At 47.2% G+C, this 20,443-nt stretch overlaps 1 protein-coding gene across 4 annotated transcripts in view; it reads left to right on the top strand.

Moving 5' to 3' along the window:
• epha8 (eph receptor A8) overlaps positions 1–20,443 on the top strand; it is a 56,869-nt gene that overhangs the window by 24,277 nt on the left and 12,149 nt on the right. For all 4 annotated transcript variants that reach the window (XM_029150151.3, XM_029150149.3, XM_029150148.3 and 1 more), the window contains exons 4-9: positions 232–375; positions 484–633; positions 2,275–2,590; positions 18,535–18,690; positions 18,819–19,238; positions 20,189–20,313. In XM_029150151.3, the coding sequence (XP_029005984.1) occupies positions 232–375; positions 484–633; positions 2,275–2,590; positions 18,535–18,690; positions 18,819–19,238; positions 20,189–20,313 (1,311 nt within the window). The remainder of the gene's footprint in view (positions 1–231; positions 376–483; positions 634–2,274; positions 2,591–18,534; positions 18,691–18,818; positions 19,239–20,188; positions 20,314–20,443) is intronic.

The following is a 20,443-nucleotide window of genomic DNA, read 5'->3' as shown; positions in this document are numbered from 1 at the left end:
ATACAGCACATTTTCCCTGTACAGCGTTGTTTCATTCTCACCCATATTTAATACTTACCTGAGATTGAAGCAATAAGTGATCATGCAGAATGTGATGCAGCCATGTGTATAAAGGAGCAAAGCCCTGTCTGTAATTCACTAAACCAGTGGTTCAGCTGTTATAATGAGAACATTCATACTGGGTTTTATGTGTTTTTTGACCGGCTGATTCTAGCATTTTCTCTGAATCAGGTCTGTAATGTGATGAGCCCCAGCCAGAACAACTGGCTGAGGACGGGCTGGATCCCCAGAGAGGGAGCCCGGAGAATCTACATCGAGGTCAAGTTCACGCTGCGAGACTGTAACAGCATGCCTGGAGTGCTGGGCACCTGTAAGGTAAGGGGGTCTCATTGTTATTATATATATATATATATATATATATATATATATATATTATTATTAATAATAATATTATTATTATATTATTATTAATAATTTGTCCAGGAAACCTTCAACCTGTACTACTACGAGTCGGACCGTGCAGTGGGCTCGGCCATACGGGAAAACCAGTTCATTAAGATCGACACCATAGCAGCTGATGAGAGCTTCACGGGGGTGGACCTGGGCGTCCGCAGGCTCAAACTCAACACTGAGGTATGAGGACCGCTCAGCACATGTGGCTCCATGTGAGTCCATGACAGCCCCAGTCCTGGAGGGTCTCCTCCAGCATTGTCTTTTGTTTCCACTCTGCTGCTCATGTCTGAAGATTTTAACAATACTTCAGTTGTTACAATGAACAGGTTTAAAATTCATTCTGCTGCCAATAATAGATAGCGACCAAACTCATCCTTTAGCCGACCTTCGCAATGTAAAGAAACGTTTTAGCAGCTGCCGTCATCGCATGTTTTGCGACATCACACTCAGTCTGAACAGAACATCCCTGAACCTGAAAAACCTTCACCAGAGCCTTAGTGGAGGTCAAAGGTCAGACCTGCCTCTGAAGCCGGCTTCGACGCTCTGTAGGTTGGAACTTCATGTAGCACATTTAGGTAGCATTTAAAGAACAGGATTCTAGATAACACGTCCCACAGCTTTAACAGACTGACATTAACCTTTTCATATCGGCCTGCGCTTTGTTGTGTCTTATCTCTGAATATCTCTGCACCCACACCTGAAGGAAAATTTCATTTCTGGAAAATGGGTTCTGTGTAACCTATTTTTTAATAACTTTCTCTGGTGTACGTCCACACCAACAGTGCTGCACCGGAAACGGCTTCCATTCTGTTTACGTAGCATGTAGAAATGTTGATGTTTACATAAAAAATAAAGAGAAAACATCCCCATAATAATAATACCACCAGCCTAGAAAGGTTGTAAAAACTCATAATTAGCTGTGTAATTACCTCAGTGTGTTGATGCATCAGGACACTGGTGACTTAGTCTGACAGTGAAAAATCCATTCAGTGCTGGTAAATGGGCTGCTAATTGCGCCGCAGCAGTGGAGCTTCTGAACACATTCATGCGTCTCTGTGCAGGCGTCATCCTGAGGCGCTCGCCCTCCGGTGCCGCCTCTAATCTGATTAGAGCGAGTGAGAATGGGCCAGGTGCCGGTGGAGTGGTACCGATGGCTGCAGCCTGTAAACACACTGAAGTGCTGCATGAACGGCACCCGGCTCAGCAGCTGCTTTAAAGCTGTGACCTCCGCCTCCTTCCTTCCCAGAGGCTGATTCTCCCCCAGACGCATACAAGCCTCAGCTCAGGCTGCTTATTCATTCTGATGCATTATCTACAAACAAACCACCTGAAGTAACCGAGGATCCAGGAGCTGGTGCTTTTAAACTTGTTTGGGCCTGAACCAAAGGTTCTTCAATTATATATCAGTTACAGTGATAAATGCTGTGAACCGATTCCTGGACTGTTGTGACCTACAGAACGCTCAGTGAAGGGGTTTAAAATGATACAGAGTCCTCGTGACGTGTGACGTCTTCTGTTTGACGTGTTCTGTGTTCTGTGTTCTGTGTGACGTGTGACGTGTGATGTATGACGTGTTCTGTGTTCTGTGTTCTGTGTGACGTACGACGTGTGACGTGTGCTGTGTGACGTGTGCTGTGTTCTGTGTTCTGTGTTCTGTGTTCTGTGTGACGTGTGCTGTGTGACGTGTGCTGTGTTCTGCGTTCTGTGTTCTGTGTGACGTGTGCTGTGTGACGTGTGCTGTGTTCTGCGTTCTGTGTTCTGTGTGACGTGTGCTGTGTGCTGTGTGACGTGTGACCTCTGACCTGTGACCCGTGTCCCCAGGTCCGAGGCGTGGGCCCTCTGGCCAAGCGCGGCTTCTACCTGGCCTTCCAGGACATCGGCGCCTGCATCGCCCTCACGTCGGTGCGCGTCTACTACAAGCGCTGCGTGGGCGTGAGCCGTAAACTGGCAGTGTTCACCGACGTGGTGACCGGCGCCGACTCCTCGTCCCTGGTGGAGGTCAGGGGTCAGTGCGTGGACCACGCGGAGGAGCGAGACACACCCAAGATGTACTGCAGCGCTGAGGGCGAGTGGCTGGTGCCCATCGGGAGGTGCGTGTGCTCCGCCGGCTTCGAGGAGCACAGAGACTCCTGCGTAGGTGAGTTGTTCACACACACGGACAGAACCAGTGGTGGCGACGGGAGGAAGCGCGACGGTGGATGGAAAACGAGGAGGAGGAGGTCAAACAGAGCAGTGGGTCAGAACCTGATGAAGCGGGTTACAAAACGCTGCTGCTGCTGCTGCTGCTGCTGTTTCCACTTTCTGCTGCGGTTTGGGAGCGTTAGCGGTCGCTGTAATTGTTGTTGCTATTGATACTGGCCAGCAATCAAATCTTCCCAGCTTTAGAGTTGAGAGAAGCCCCAGATGTGCTTCTGTAAGTGAAAGGCATGGAGCTCCAGCTCCAGTCCTCCCGTCCAGCCCATCTGGGCCCGTGGCCACGCATTCACAGCACCGACACCTTTTACTTACTGTAATTGCATTGCATTCCATGCATATAAATGTTTTGCTAAACGCATTACAGCTGTATTTACATCTTAACACAGTTTAAAACCAAAATACAAAATAATCAGATGTTTGTTTGTTTTTTGTTAGTGTTTTTTTTCTTGTACACAAAAATAAACCACCAGGACAAAATGTTTTTCTGAAGATATGTTATTGTGCAGAAAGTCCTGCTGGGATTGGGTCAGTTGCTGCATAATTAACTTATTGTTTACACATGAACGTACAGTAAAAGGAAATTTACTATTTTAGTTTATTGTGGAAGAAAAACATCCATCCATTTGAAAAACAATTTAAAAAAAGTTGGAATAACTTCATACTCAATTTTAAATTTTAAATTAAAAAAATATATTATTTACTTTTTTATATACTTATTATATTATTACTTATTATTACTTACTTGCTGTTACTTTATTTATATACTTATTATATTATTACTTATTATTACTTACTTGCTGTTATTTTATTATTCTAATAAAAAAGCAGTTCATTAATAAATAATAGAATATAATTTTATTACTTAAAAAAATAGAAGCATAAAAAATGAATTGGTGACATGAATGTTTACTTTCACAGACTCTGCTTTTATACTAAACTTGAACTTAAACCTGATTCTCATTTGAACGTGCAACGTTAAACATTAGCCATCAGCCACACTGGAACATTTTATTCCTCATGTTTTACTGTTCTGCGCTCTGGTCAACACTGCGGTGGTTTTCAGCTTGAAATAAATACAGTTTTATTCGATTTGAAAGATTTTAAATAACTGCAGGTTTGATCTGTGGCTGGTTGTGTTCAAAAGTACAATAGTGGTGTTTGAAAATTATTAATAGTCTGCTTTTTTAGTTAAAGTGAAATAATCAAGCGTTTTAATGAGCCGTTACTGTAACACTTCACTTTTACTGGAACCTACTGCTCCTTCAGGTTCTTTGGTTGAGTTTGGTTCCTAGTTGAGAGTTGCACTCTTACAAAATAGAATCATTCAAGATGGGGCCTTAAAAAATATCAGTTCCCTCTAAACAGCAGTGAAGCTTCCTGGACTTTACGCTGCAGGAAGGAACAACTGAGAGTAGAAAACGGGAGAAAACTTTCTTTCTGGAAAATGTTGGTGCAGCATCTTGTTGCTGAAAAGAAGATGATCATGTCCATTTATTTATCTGTGAAAGTTTCCTGAGCTCAGAGCAGCAGCAGCAGGATGTGAAAAGCCTCGGCAGCAGCACATGCATTTGTAAAGGCTCTAACCTTTCTAGTGAATCAAAAAGTCTTTTTGAAGCTCTGGCTAAAAAAAAATAAATGCAGTGGAGAAGTTCAAGGTCTGGTCAAAAGCTTTTCTCAGGTCCAACACTTCTCTCAAGTAGGTAAATATGGAGAAAATAGCTGAGCTGAGCTGAGCTGAGCTCCGTTTCCTGTTCAGCCGTGTGTGATGAATAACCAGAGACATTTCAGATGCAAAGTTTCTCGACCCTCTTGTTTTTCTTTTTTTAACCACATTCTGTTTGTTTTTGTCTTTCTTGATGTTTTACGGGTTCTGAAAGACTGACCTCGTTCGGGGACCTGTGCATATTTGGTTGCCATGGGTTGTGGTAATTAAAACCTATTAATCACAGAGCGATGGATAATTAAACCCTAAAAGCAGTTTGTCAGCTAAACGAGCCGGAGTAGACACGCAACAGCGCTTTGCTCCCTCCTCCTCCTCCTCCTCCTCCTCCTCCTCACACACACCTCCCTCTGAGGCTACTCGCACAGTCCCGCTCGATCCGACACAGCCAACGCTGCAAAGCAGCGTAGGAGGTGGAGTGTTTGTGTCCACGAGCACTCACACACCTCCTGTAATTAGTTAGCAACACAAACAAAGGGCTGAAGGTAGAATCCCATTTAAAGACGAACATGGAGGCTGTAGAGATGGAGCAAATGAAGCATGGGACTAATGTGGTGGCTTTATGATAATCCTCAGCAGGAGGCGGCTTTTTCACCCAGGATTTCAATCACCATTACATCACTGCAGCCGCAGTGGAAAGAGGCTCCTCAGCTCCTCCGCCGGCGCATGAACTGGGTCGCTGTGTTAATTCACCATCACCAAAGGCAGCCACAGTCACGCACACACGAGACCAGACAAGACATGAGAGCGGGGAAGGGCACGAGATGCTGAAAGGAAGATGGCTTAAGTAGTGGAGGCTTTGTGTACATGAGCGTGTTTAAGTGCTGCTCCCCTGACAAAGGTGCAGTACTCTGTCTGAGAGCACGACATGCTGCATGCGAGTGTGTGTGTGTGTGTGTGTGTGTGTGTGTGTGTGTGTGTGTGTGTGTGTGTGTGTGTGTGTGTGGAGCTCAGGGTTGCGTGTCATGCTGCTGAAAGTGTCACAGGGAGGGAAGGCAATGGAAGTGAAGGGAAAAAGAGAGGAGGGCGCGTCGGGGCTGACTGGACCCTCGTCCACTTGAGTTTACATCAAAACACTGACTCTGTGTGTAGCTGTGCGTACATGTGTGCAGGTGTGTGGGTCTGTGTGCGTGCCTCCCAAAGTGCCCCATACAGTGAGAGCGATCGAGGACACACTGATATGAGACACACACACTTAGGCTCGTCACATCCACTCAGCTCAGACCGCCGCACACACGCACATGTGGCTTCTCCTGCTCCTGAGCTCAGTCAATGAACCGCAGCCGCTCCTCCTCCCCTGAACTATGCCCCTGATACTTTGAGTGTAGAAAGCAACACAATCCAGCTGCTGCAACAGAAATGAACAGAGTAGAACAGCAGTCAACAGTCAATTACCACCCGACCGTAATGTTTATGATCTTCAAGCTTCAAGCCACAATCAAGACATTCTTTGTTCACAATAAGAAGAAAGTTTTCACCAGAACACGATGCTACAAACTAAACATGACACCATGATGCGTTACATTTTTAATTGCTTGAGGAATAAATAACATTAGAACCATAACAAAACTGGAGCAGTCCCTCAACCTCAGCATTAAACGTAGTTACTGCTGAATCTCCAGCAGTTCATCAATTAAATGACAAATTATTGATCGGCTTTGATTACTAGTGTAGCTTAATGTGAGATTTGTGAGGCTTTAGTTGTATTTTATTGAATCATCAGAGATCAATATGATATCAGTAAATAAAAACAATAATTATACCAAAAAATTACAGACAACTGTTTGTCAAAAAAAAAAACAACAACTGGAGAATTTACAGCATTTTAGTTATTTAGATTTGCTGCAAAAAAAAAAAAAACACCTTACTGGTTAATTAGTTAAAAAAACTAGTTAATAAAACTTGGTTAAAACTAGTTAATAAAATGTAGTTATGTAATAAAAGCATTTCCTAAAACTCAACAAACAGTTTTTCCATATGCTCGTTTCTTGGTGTGTGTAAATGTAACATCTTTCTTCCTTCGCTGTCGGCTCTAGGTAAGAAAGTGCCCTTTCAACCGTGAAGCTGACCTGAAATGGATATTTCAATTAATCATGTGTGGAATGTGAGCGTTCAACCTGACTAGTCAAAGGCTTCAGTGCTAAAAGGAGCCGGCGGGACAATTAGATTTGAGCCAAAATCTCTACTGTAAAAAAAGATTTCACTTCAAATATTGAAGTGAGCAGCGTAATGAAGCACCTGGTTCAGACACTGGTATTTATAATTCATGCGATTTTAGTATGAGGTGAGATTAGATCCATTAATCCAAGTGCGGAGCGGAGCGGCCGCCCCACAACGACTTTCTGAATCCTACTGAAGGCGCAGTTAAGTGATTTGGGAAACAGATGATTTGGTGAGAACTTCATTATTCCTCGACTCACAGCCACTTCAGTGGAACACGATATTCATAATTGCTGTCAGAATCGACTTGTGGCAACACAAGGAGCTCAAATTGAAACGGTCTCCTGAGAGCGAGGCAGACGGGAACCGGTGATCAAATTAGTTCCGTGGCTTCGTAAACAACTGCTGATCAACAACGTGTTTACTGACACCGGGCCAGAAACACACACACCTCCAGGCCCGGGTCCGTCGGGCCCTGAGCCGCCACCACTGGCTTATACAGTTGTTATAGCAGTAACGCTTAGTGTGCACATGTTAACGCAAACAGCCTCCTCTGACCCCTGAGCTGCAGGAGCTCAGCACTGATCTCAGCCAAGAACCAGTCTGACTGAATGAAATACAGGCATCAACCTCTTGAAACGACGCTCAGCACCAGCTGAACCAACGTGTGTCTGTGAGCTACCGGCCTAGCAGCTAACTGCAGCGTCTCCTGCAGCTAAACGGCACATTCAGCTTCACAGTCACACTGGAAAGTGATGAAAGCCACCAGGTCCATAATGTTCACACACCAACACCAGCAGCATTTAAACAACAGCTGCAGCACACAGTTCACACTGAGGGGACGTGTGCACTAATGTGTGCGTGGCATTAAATGTGTGAGCAGTGTGCATCTGTTTGTTGGAGTGTGTGAGCATCAGCACTGAGGGATTTGTTGTTGCTGTGCCAAGACTAATTAGGCTTTTCGTGTGTGTCTGGTGGACGGCGAGGGTTTGATTGGCTGCCTGGATACTGGACAGGAGACAGAACGGAAGAGGAGGAGAGGTGACGGCCGAGCATCAGGAGAGGAAGCGCAGAATGGAGGGGTTTTATTAAACATGTTAATACTGACAGGCCAACATGACTCAGAGTGAGCGTGTGTGTGTGTGTGTGTGTGTGTGTGTGTGTGTGTGTGTGTGTGTGTGTGTGTGTGTGTGTGTGTGTGAGAGAGAGAGAGAGAGAGAGAGAGGAAGAGAGAGACAGAGAGAGATAACAGAGTGAATCATATCTCCGACAGACACGGCGCTGTTGTGCCACTCAAACTTCGCTCCAATCTTTGTTGTGATTGGCCAAAGTCCTATCTCCACAGCAGGTGCAGAGGGCTGCACATCAGTACACACACACGCACGCAAACGCACACACACGCACACACACAGATTCGCACACACACGCGCACACACACATCCACGCGCACACACCACACAAGCACACACACACACACACACACACACACACACACACACGCGCACACACACATCCACGCGCACACACCACACAAGCACACACACACACACACACACACACACACACACACACGCACACACACACACACACACACACACACACATACACACACACACACACACACACACACACACACACACAGGCTCTTGTGCCTGTGCCCATATCATGTGAATGCTTAATTCATCACAGCGAAGGCAGAAAGCTGCTGGCCAACGTATTGATTGTGTGCCACCCTTGGCCTCCGGGAGCTGCCGTGTCCCCGCCCAGTGTCTAAGAGCTATTAGCGCTGACAGTAAAGAGACAGGCAACATGATAGCAGATCACTGAGAAGCTGGCAGCCTCTGTCTGAAGGGACTGCGGGACTTCTTCAAATGATTTTCTGCCCCGGCTTCTTGTTGAGTTAAACTGATGTGCACACAGGGCGCTGTCATTTACTTCTGCCTCGTTCAGGCCTGCGCTGAGGGGAGCACAACTGCTGCGGTTGTTGCTGTGATGTCATGTGTCCTGAATTGTAATGATGTTGATTGTTGCAGAGAAACTTCAAACTCAGTTATGTTATTGGAAAAGCAAACAGAGAATATTTAACTTTGTTGAAGGTCTGACCAGAATGAATGATTCAAAGCACACGGCTCTTTGTCCTGCAACATGTCACAAAAAGAGACGCAAACAAAAGAAAGAAGATTAGACTAAAGCAAAAGCGCAGTTTTGTTAACAGCACAACAATGCCTGAAGAGCTGCCACAGCCTACAGAACACTGCGGAAAGCTGAAGGACCAACACTCTGTACAGGCCGTGAACGCGACACAGCTGACAAGCAGCTCAGACAAGTGATAGGTACAGTCACGGGCGGCATAAGGGGGCGGAGTTAGGACGATTCTAAGGGCCCAACTTGGAGGGGTCCACAGAGACCAGCTTTATTTATAATAACATTATTATCAGTAATATATAAGATCACAATAATTTGTCTAGGAAATAATTGCAAGTACGACTAAATAACGGCTTATTTCTGCCTCTCCGGTTAAGTTCCACCCCTCCTCCCATTTACGGGATGGTTCTGTCCACTTGGATCCTATAAACACTGAGTGAGACTCAAATGAGAGTGAGTCAAATTGTCAACAGTTAAAGCAGCAACATCTTCGTGGTCAATGAAGCATAAATCCAGCCACGAGAAACGAAAAGAAAGCTTTAACAAAGCAGCATGAGAACTGGAAGAATACCTTCCAATTTGTTTAAAAGAAAGGCTTGTTTATTTACGGAGCTTCCTTTGCAGTATAATGTTTGCGCTACTTAAATAGCAGACACTCACACAAACAGAATAAAAAGAGTTCTCACAAGGCGTTCGTTTCTTACTTTACAAGTTGTAGAACATGAGCTGCTACCGTTTCCCTTTTGTCCTGATGAAGCTAGCTTACAAACGGGAAAATACGTCGCGAATAAGACGAATACTTCCCAAGATCCAAATGAGGAGCTCTCACTCTGACAGGTTTACAGAACTTCAGTCTTTTAACACTTTTACTCTGCACCTGAAAAGCGTCACACTTTAAATTCAATAGCGTTCATTTTTCATTATTGAAAATGAAATAATGTCATTTTTATTGAATACTGATATGTTATTGTAATAATAAACAATCAACCATGCTGCTGGTTTCAATCTCACAACCTCAATGTTATTAGCCTCGCACTCTATCCAACTGCACCAACCAGCCAATTTAAGCAGAATTGGTCAGTGCTATTAATAAAGTAAAAAGCCTGACTGCAGATTTGTTTCATAGGCCTATAACTGCCAGTGGGCCCCTGTACAGTTATCCTTGGTAATGTTTGAGGACATCATGTCATCTGGAGCATTTCCCTCTGACTTAAACACTGTGACTGATGCTGTAAACCTCCAGCTGTAGACCTGCTTCACTCATACTCCACTCGTACTGGACTGTAGATCTGCTACATCTACTTCTACCATCAGGTTGTGGTCGAACGATGTTCATTTGATTAGCTTTAATTGCACCATGTTGGTATAACATCAGTGTAAATAATGAAATGTTGCAGTTGCATCGGTTTGGTTTACAGCTGGGTTCATTCCTCCAGATCACTTGTCAACTTTCATAACCTGAAAGAGGGCTGACTCTAATGGGAATGATATTTTATTCAGGCATTCATTAAGTTGTTGGCAAGAATTAATAAACACTAACACCGTTGGAGAGGTGGAGGAAGCAACCAGGCTTTATCCCGTCCAACATCACCCATCACCGGGTCCGCGCCACTCGCGTTATCGCCTCCAGTGGCTGCCAGCAGATTACAGTAAGCAGGATATTAGATTGCAGATCCACCTTGTTCATGGCACAGCAACATCAGTTACTGTGTATGATGAGATGAGATATTACAACAAGACTCATTTATCACAGTGACCCTGACAAACACAAGTACTGTAGGAGAAGCGTGGAGGCTGAGCGTCTCTGGAGGCCGATCGTCTGTGGAGGCTGAGTGTCTGTGGAGGCTGAGTGTCTGAGTGTCTGTGGAGGCTGAGCGTCTGTGGAGGCTGAGTGTCTGAGTGTCTGTGGAGGCTGAGCGTCTGTGGAGGCTGAGTGTCTGTGGAGGCTGAGTGTCTGAGTGTCTGTGGAGGCTGAGCGTCTGTGGAGGCTGAGTGTCTGTGGAGGCTGAGTGTCTGTGGAGGCTGAGCGTCTGTGGAGGCTGAGTGTCTGTGGAGGCTGAGCGTCTGTGGAGGCTGAGTGTCTGTGGAGGCTGAGTGTCTGTGGAGGCTGAGTGTCTGAGCATCTGTGGAGGCTGAGTGTCTGAGTGTCTGTGGAGGCTGAGCGTCTGAGTGTCTGTGGAGGCTGAGCGTCTGTGGAGGCTGAGCGTCTGTGGAGGCTGAGTGTCTGTGGAGGCTGAGTGTCTGAGTGTCTGTGGAGGCTGAGCGTCTGTGGAGGCTGAGTGTCTGTGGAGGCTGAGTGTCTGTGGAGGCTGAGTGTCTGAGTGTCTGTGGAGATGAGATATTACAACAAGACTCATTTATCACAGTGACCCTGACAAACACAAGTACTGTAGGAGAAGCGTGGAGGCTGAGCGTCTCTGGAGGCCGATCGTCTGTGGAGGCTGAGTGTCTGTGGAGGCTGAGTGTCTGAGTGTCTGTGGAGGCTGAGCGTCTGTGGAGGCTGAGTGTCTGTGGAGGCTGAGCGTCTGTGGAGGCTGAGTGTCTGTGGAGGCTGAGCGTCTGTGGAGGCTGAGCGTCTGTGGAGGCTGAGTGTCTGTGGAGGCTGAGCGTCTGTGGAGGCTGAGTGTCTGTGGAGGCTGAGTGTCTGAGTGTCTGTGGAGGCTGAGCGTCTGTGGAGGCTGAGTGTCTGTGGAGGCTGAGTGTCTGTGGAGGCTGAGTGTCTGAGTGTCTGTGGAGGCTGAGCGTCTGTGGAGGCTGAGCGTCTGTGGAGGCTGAGTGTCTGTGGAGGCTGAGTGTCTGAGCGTCTGTGGAGGCTGAGTGTCTGTGGAGGCTGAGTGTCTGAGTGTCTGTGGAGGCTGAGCGTCTGTGGAGGCTGAGTGTCTGTGGAGGCTGAGTGTCTGTGGAGGCTGAGTGTCTGAGCATCTGTGGAGGCTGAGTGTCTGAGTGTCTGTGGAGGCTGAGCGTCTGTGGAGGCTGAGTGTCTGTGGAGGCTGAGTGTCTGTGGAGGCTGAGTGTCTGAGTGTCTGTGGAGGCTGAGCGTCTGTGGAGGCTGAGCGTCTGTGGAGGCTGAGTGTCTGTGGAGGCTGAGTGTCTGAGTGTCTGTGGAGGCTGAGCGTCTGTGGAGGCTGAGTGTCTGTGGAGGCTGAGTGTCTGAGTGTCTGTGGAGGCTGAGCGTCTGTGGAGGCTGAGTGTCTGTGGAGGCTGAGTGTCTGAGTGTCTGTGGAGGCTGAGCGTCTGTGGAGGCTGAGTGTCTGTGGAGGCTGAGTGTCTGAGCGTCTGTGGAGGCTGAGCGTCTGAGTGTCTGTGGAGGCTGAGTGTCTGTGGAGGCTGAGTGTCTGAGCGTCTGTGGAGGCTGAGCGTCTGTGGAGGCTGAGCGTCTGTGGAGGCTGAGTGTCTGTGGAGGCTGAGTGTCTGAGCGTCTGTGGAGGCTGAGTGTCTGTGGAGGCTGAGTGTCTGAGTGTCTGTGGAGGCTGAGCGTCTGTGGAGGCTGAGTGTCTGTGGAGGCTGAGTGTCTGTGGAGGCTGAGTGTCTGAGCATCTGTGGAGGCTGAGTGTCTGAGTGTCTGTGGAGGCTGAGCGTCTGTGGAGGCTGAGTGTCTGTGGAGGCTGAGTGTCTGTGGAGGCTGAGTGTCTGAGTGTCTGTGGAGGCTGAGCGTCTGTGGAGGCTGAGCGTCTGTGGAGGCTGAGTGTCTGTGGAGGCTGAGTGTCTGAGCGTCTGTGGAGGCTGAGTGTCTGTGAAGGCTGAGTGTCTGAGTGTCTGTGGAGGCTGAGCGTCTGTGGAGGCTGAGTGTCTGTGGAGGCTGAGTGTCTGTGGAGGCTGAGTGTCTGAGCATCTGTGGAGGCTGAGTGTCTGAGTGTCTGTGGAGGCTGAGCGTCTGTGGAGGCTGAGCGTCTGAGCGTCTGTGGAGGCTGAGTGTCTGTGGAGGCTGAGTGTCTGTGGAGGCTGAGTGTCTGTGGAGGCTGAGCGTCTGTGGAGGCTGAGTGTCTGTGGAGGCTGAGTGTCTGAGCGTCTGTGGAGGCTGAGCGTCTGTGGAGGCCTGGCGTCTTTTGGGGGTTGTTTGGTGCTTCTGTTCTTCACTTGCATCTTTCAGTAATGACTGAAATCTTTTCATTCTCACACACACATAAAACACAAGCTTCAGACTTGTTCCATCTGTACTCTCTTGCTGTTGATGAATCACAGTGGACTCGTACCTTGTTGTGAATGTTAAGTGTGTGAACGTTCCTTTTTTGCGCTGTTGGGGTGATATGTTGTGACTGGAGCTGCCTGTTAGAGCGGCGGTGACCACATTAGCGCAGTGTGACTCCTGCTTGTGTTCAGCTCTCTCGCTCTCAGCACTTTGTTTTTTCCAGATATATAAATAATCTGAAACAGTTGATGAATTTCCCCTCTGATGCTTCGCAGCAATTGCTAATGTCAGAAAGAATAGTTTGGCCTCCCTCCCCCACTGACTCTCCCCACGCGCAGTCCCCCTCTTCGCTTGCATTTCCGACACGAGCACTGCACACGTCTGATCTTCTCAATCTGCTCGCCTCAAATCCCTGTTCTGCTGTGAGCCGTGCTTCCTCTCCCTGACCCTCTCCTCCCCATCTCGTCCCCTCCTCCTCCCACTCCCTCCATCAGACACAGTTTAATGGTGACAGCCATTCAATCGGATAATTAACATCCGTTTAACGCTCATTAACTGGGATGTATTTGTCTCGTTTGATTTGTAATTACGAGGTCCTTTTTCACAGGAAAACACTGTGGTAATGTTCCCTTTGTGATGGCTTCATTGATGGAATTGATGTGAACACAGCAGGGAGGCCGACAGGGGGACGCAGGGATGGGTACCAACTCAAGACAGCGACGCCTCGCTTGCGATTTGTCTTAGTTTGTGTCTCACACTGTGAAACAGTGCTGATCAAGCTCCATTAGCAGCTGGTGGCACGTTCAGTGTTTGAGAGGTGGTCGGTTGCTTGTTACAATACTATTATGTAACTGAATGAATAGAAGAATAAAAGAAGCTGGAACTATCATGCGCCTACTAGATTTCATTCTAATGGCTGTTTTATATTATTATTATATTATTTCACTTCAGCAGGCTTCTCTTGCCACAGATTCTGCAGTAGGTGTCATTTACTAGCCTTCAGGCTGAGATGAGCCACTGATACTAAACTGCAGCACACGCTAAACTGTTTTACTTACATTTTGAGTTATGTCTTAAGATGTGCTTTTTCTGAAATGTCACTCAAAACAGCTGCTCTCTTAAAGGAAAGAACAGTGTCTGGAAGAGGATTCTCCTACAACAGTAATGGCACAAAGACCCACTGACATTAAGAGCAGCCGATTAATGGCCTAAATAGCGATGTGACCAGACTGATGACTCACTACGCCAGAGGACAAACTCCTTTCCTCAGGGTCGTATCTGCCTGCACCTGGATGCAGTGCTGGGTAAATCAGGCTTGGCTGGAACTGAAAGGGAACACCTCCGTTTAGAGCCGAGTGACAGTCCAGTGGATGGCGTCCGGACTAGTGCTGCAAAGCGAGGGTGTCCCATTTCCACAGCTGATCTCACCGACACGCTCATCCATCACTCAGACAGCTGCGCTGGCTTGTTAGTGGCTTCATGTGCTCCCTGGGGAGGCGGCCGCGGAGCCTTTGGCTAAGTCTGTCACTGGATTTTGGAGTGCGCTCACTTCCTTTACAAGGTCAACACAGCACCAGGATTAGGACACCAACACATTCTTGAAGTGTTAGAACTGTTTTTGTTGACAAATTAAGTTTAAAGGTCAATTCAGAATCAAACAATTTAGTTAATTTCTTAGCAATAAATGTCAGCTTGTGTTGCTGTGGTGTCTAAAATGAAGTGATGAAAATGAGGGTGAACAAATAAAAAAACATCACAGATTAGCTGCCACATATACTGTGCCTACAAAATATATACAGTATATATGTGTATATATATTTTTTTTTTTCACACACACAAGATACACTTTAGTAGCTAAATAACTGCAGTACTGTTCTTGAGTTAATATTAATACGTTTATATACATACACCTGCATATGTATTGTTACACCTAATCACACAATACTTTAATAATTATGATTTACAATGTTAAAAGTATAATAATCCAACATTATTAATAGTGATAACAGTAAATGAAAGCAGAACTTACAGCTACGATCAGAAAGCCTGTTTATCTGGTCCTGGTGTTGAGTGTCCCACTAGAAGGTTAGTAAAGCTGTAGTTTAACACCCAGAGGGTGAGACAGACATTGGAGCATTAACAATGCCACTTGTCAAAGGATGATGAGAGGAGAACATCCACACCCAGCCACGAGAGGAGGGGAGAACCCTAGCCTTCAGGGGGAGAACCCTAGCATCCAGGGGGGAGAACCCTAGCATCCAGGGGGAAGAACCCTAGCATTCAGGGGGAGAACCCTAGCATCTAGGGGGGAGAACCCTAGCATCCAGGGGGAAGAACCCTAGCATCCAGGGGGGAGAACCCTAGCATCCAGGGGGGAGAACCCTAGCATCCAGGGGGAAGAACCCTAGCATTCAGGGGGAGAACCCTAGCATCTAGGGGGGAGAACCCTAGCATCCAGGGGGAAGAACCCTAGCATTCAGGGGGAGAACCCTAGCATCCAGGGGGGAGAACCCTAGCATCCAGGGGGGAGAACTCTAGCATCCAGGGGGGGAGAACCCTAGCATCCATCCATAGGGAGAACCCTAGCATCCAGGGGGGAGAACCCTAGCATCCATCCATAGGGAGAACCCTAGCATCCAGGGAGCCCAGCCTCAGTTAAGGAGGGTGGGCGTGTGGGCGACCCGAGTCACCTACACAGAACCTCCCAGGCTTCCTGACAAGTTCTACTTAGAACAGTGAAACAGTGACATTATAACCTGGAAAAAGTGGATTTAGTGGCTGAGCTGCTGTATTGATTGAATATTACATATAGTCTATGAATAATGTAAATAACCAGTTTACATATTTAACCTGTTTCCAGAACAGAGATTTTTTTTGTCTTTACTCTTTTCATTTTCAGAGCCTACTTCTCCTCCGGTCTCTCGCCCTCTTTTCTCCCGGTGTATTTATTTACCCACTTATACAGAGAATAAATCAAGGTCAGCACACGGCGCCGCACACGGACTATTAAGATTCATTGTAATGCAAATTCTTCGTAGCGAGTGTGTTGCATTGACAGGTTCTGACACCACACAGCACATGAGCCCACACACGGACGCGATGTGTAAACGCTTTGCCTAAAGCTGTGGGACCAAACACAAGAAGAGAAGCAGCTGCCACTTAGTCATAGTTCAAACCTGTCCTCATGCCACTGAATTCAACTGAACTGAACTGATTTGATCTTCAACGTTATTCAGTTATTAAATAGCTTAAACAATAAAAATCAAATTTTGCATTGTTAAATATAGCAATGATCGGTGACCAAGAAGCTGCTGTGGTTTAAACTGAAACTTGTTACAACGTTGGCATGTTGCATCGTTACTAAAACTGATAAAAAAAGAAGAAATTAAATCTCACAATTCTCATATAACTATAATAATAATATAATATTAATAAATGAGCTGTGCAATAAACACATTTGCTCATTTAAATTCCCAGAAGCTTCCAATTTATCAGTCAATCACTGAATCAATAATTTATTATATATTTTATAATATATTTATATAATTTATTATATAAATTCTGCCTTAGGTTGTTTAGGCTTACTATATATATATATATATATATGTGTGTGTGTGTGTGTGTGTGTGTGTGTGTGTGTGTGTGTGTGTGTGTGTGTGTGTGTGTGTGTGCAGAGCTCCTGGTGAAACTGCCAGAAATTTCAAAGTCCTTGCGCTTCTCTCCTTGATGAATGAGCTGTTCTGATGTTTATCGTGACCTGCTTTTTAACTCAGGGGCTTCACAAACACATCAAGGGATGGAAGGATTAACAGGATAAAAAGGAGGAAGAGAATAAATACAGTGAAAAGAAACAGTCTGGCTTCGATGAGATGAGGGTCCCTCAAGTGGAGGAGAAGGACTGTGTCGCCTCCCATCCCCAGATACAAGACTCTGTGTGTGTGTGTGTGTGTGTGTGTGTGTGTGTGTGTGTGTGTGTGTGTGTGTGTGTGTGTGTGTGTGTGTGTGTGTGTGTGTGTGTGTGTGTGAGAGAGAGAGAGAGAGCATCTGCTCTGTGTTTTACACCATCAGCACTTCATGCAGGTGTGTGGGAGTGTGTTATAGTTGTGTGGTGAACAGGATAATTCTGAGCCTAAATATTGAAATTTAGAGGGAAAGCTCCAATATTTAGGCAGCATTTTGGTAAGATATTGAACTTAATCATCACAACAAACACTAGGCTCAGAAAACTAAAACACAGTCAGAAAACTAAAACAACTAAATTGAGCCATTATTATTAGACGATGGACACATCACTATGCAAAGAAACAGTCCAGTTTGTTGCATTGAGTGGGGTTTCACTATTGGGGGGACGCACTCTCCCCAACCCTTTAAAAACCTTGAGCTTCTGTAGGGCTAGATGAACGAGGACAGAAGCTTCTAGAAGCTTCTGGAAGCTTCCAGAGTGGCGTTATCACGTCAGTGAAGGAGAACGCTTCATTTTAGGCCCTGCACAGCGCTTCACAGTGACCTCTGCCTGCCAGTCACAGCGCAGGGTGAATGACCCACAGTCAGGCTTCAGGCCTCTTAGCTGTGTGCACTGCAAACACTGCAGGTCCCTCAAGGTCAGTGGTCAAGGAAAAGCTGAGCCTTTCCAGAGTTCTAGTCTATATTTGTACATGGACAGAAAACCACAGGTTGTAACTTCAAGCACTGATGAGAGCAGAATGGTACCTGTCGCTAACGTAGCAGCTAGTTCACACAGCCCTCAGAGCAGCAGCAGCTTTAAGACACACACACGAGCAGACGAGCAGTGATGCCGTCGCTCCATTGGTCCGACTTCATGTATCGAACGTCGTAGTGGATCCTGTTTGTGTTACATTGGTGTTTGAGGAAGTGAGTCGAGGAGGAAACCAACCAGGTGCCAAATGTTCACGATGCTTCTCTTCAATAATCAAGGATTCTGACATATTCAGATACTAATATGTCACATTCATTCATTTGTCTTTACACCAAAAAAAGAAAAACGCATCTTAGTAATAGCAGCTTTGTTTTTTGTATATACTGTATTTGTCATGTTTTCATCCTGGAGGAGGTTTCCTACTGCTTCACCATTTTGACGTGTAACTAAGATAATAACCACCTTTATAATAAACCACCTTTCATGTATGGGGGCCTAAAGTGCTCGTTCATATAAAATCTTAGGAATGCTGCATTTGTAAACTAGCATTCAGCATTCAGGGGAAAGTTCACATAAATGATCCTGTGGCGTCGGCTGCAGTGAGTGAATGCCAGCTTCACGCCTGCCCCATTTACCACAGCCCAAGCCTATTAACTGCCTGGAAAGAGAATATATTTATCAGAGCGCCCTCCATTATTAATCAGCGCAGAGTTAAAAGTGAATATGTATCAGAAGAGCTGAATAAGGTTGAAACACGGTCTGGATTCTGATGGTCTCCCTGGGAGTATCAACAGTTCAGAGCCTTTTCAGCCCAAATCTGAGCAGAGAGGAGCCCGACTTTCATCTCCCCTGCTCCGTGGTCTCCACGGCTACAAGGCCGGTAATTATACATAGATTTGGGAGGGGGGTCTGTCCTGAAATGAATGCTGTGGAGGAGATGACACAGTTCTCAATAAGTTGATATGCACAGCCTGCTGGAGGATTGTGATTCATGCATTTCTGCCTGCACTCCACCAGTTTGATCAGAGCCCCTCACTGCACGCTCTCTGTTTACACTATTTATTCTCTCTGCAGCGTGTGAGGTGGGTTTCTATAAGCCAGTGGCGGGCGACGGCCTCTGTGGTAAATGTCCTCAGCACAGCCACTCAGAGACCAGAGCTGCCCTCTCCTGCCCCTGCGACTCCAGCTACTATCGGGCGGCGGACGACCCACCGGCGGCTCCGTGCTCCCGTAAGGCCCAGCGCCCCCTGAGCTCAGACAGAGCCACCTAACAGTAGAGCACACACACCCAGCATCACGCTTTGTAACCGCCTTCCAACCTGCCAATGAACTCAAGCCTCCATCTTGCTTTTCTGCAGGCCCTCCCTCTGCTCCAGTGAACGTCATCTCTTCAGTCAACGGGACCTCGGTCAACTTGGAGTGGGACCGGCCTCTGGATACTGGAGGGCGCAGCGACCTGCAGTACAGCTTGTTGTGCCAGAGGTGCTCGGGGGAGGGGGGGCTGTGCGAGGACTGCGCCTCGTCCCCGGGGGGCTCCGGGGCGGGGAAGGCGCCCGTGGGGGCCGGCTTGGGGGCGGGAGGCCTGGTGGAGCGCACGGGCACCGCGGCGGTGCGGTTCATCCCTCGCCAGGCCGGGCTCACGGAGCCCTGGGTCACGGTGCTCAACCTGGTGGCCCACACCAACTACTCCTTCCGCATCCTGGCCTCCAACGCTGTGACGCACCTGAGCAGCGAGTCTCCGCTGTACGCAGTGGTCAACATCACCACAAACCAGGCAGGTAGGGAGCAAGACGCAGGACGTGACACGCGCCCCTCCACTGTTCTCACCAGCACCAGCACCAGCCTGGTCTTTGGGGAAAATACTCATTCATTCCACCGGCTTCGGATGTTATCAGGCATAACGAATGGGCTGATCAGAATTTATCAGCGCATTCGTACGGGCCAGTAGGTGCCTGCTCTACCTACTCGCGAACAGCTAGCAGCTAGCTAAGATGCTATGTTAAGCAGCTTTAGAGGTTATTGTGGTTAGGGTTAGGGCTGGATAACGGGTGGGGGGTTCAGGTTACAGTTAGCTAACACAATACCGCTAGCTACTTGCTAATTAATGCTCGCTAATAAATCAAATTAAAAAACTTTGATCGTCCCGTTTGAACAACAACTGCTCAACAGCGCCCCTACTGACTCTGCAGGTTAAATCATCCGAGCCGTAATCAACCTTACGAATCAATGACGAGGACCTACTGCACCTATTCACCGCTGCCAGCAGGTAGATGGGCACCTACCGACTCATACGTATGGGCTGAACCACTGATAATGACCACTGAATGGCGTGATAACGTCCGAAGCCGCTGTTCATTCACAGCTCCAGATGTGTGCAGGCTGCATTTACTTCGTGCAGCTGTATATACTGAGATTTCTCTTTGCGCGTGTTCATGCCGCATCGTTGAACGTGCCCGTGATCCCACATCCTGTTTTCTCTCCGTACTCTCAGAAAAACCAGTGTTTGGGACAAATGTGCTGTCTCAACAGTGTCTGGTGCTGATAATGAAAAACAGGTTGTGTTGCTCACTCTGTTGTCGGCAAACACTCGTCGTGTCTGACAGGTCTCCCTGAACTGGCCTCACAAACACACACATGCAACCAGGTCCATGGCCTAGAAGAAGCGCCTGCTTCAGCCAGAAAGCACATGTTGAACTAACTGCAGGTCCGTCCTCTGCTTCCTGTGCAGCGCCCTCTGAGGTGCTGGCCATCCGCCAGGAGAACACCAGTCAGAACAGCGTGACTCTGCTGTGGCACGAGCCGCGTCAGCCCAACGGAGTGATTCTGGAGTACGACATCAAGTACTACGAGAAGGTACGAGGGCAGCACCAGAACCTGCACGTGCACATCCCAAAAACATGTGTGTGTGTGTTTATTTCCTGTAAATGACACGAGACATGAAACTACTGAGGACTCATGGGAAAAGGTAACACAGTTCTCACTT

The sequence above is a fragment of the Betta splendens genome, chromosome 5 (genome assembly GCF_900634795.4).
Source record: "Betta splendens chromosome 5, fBetSpl5.4, whole genome shotgun sequence".
Lineage (NCBI taxonomy): Eukaryota > Metazoa > Chordata > Actinopteri > Anabantiformes > Osphronemidae > Betta > Betta splendens.
The sequence above is the reverse complement of the archived record's forward strand: the minus strand, read 5'-3'. Positions and strand labels throughout refer to the sequence as shown.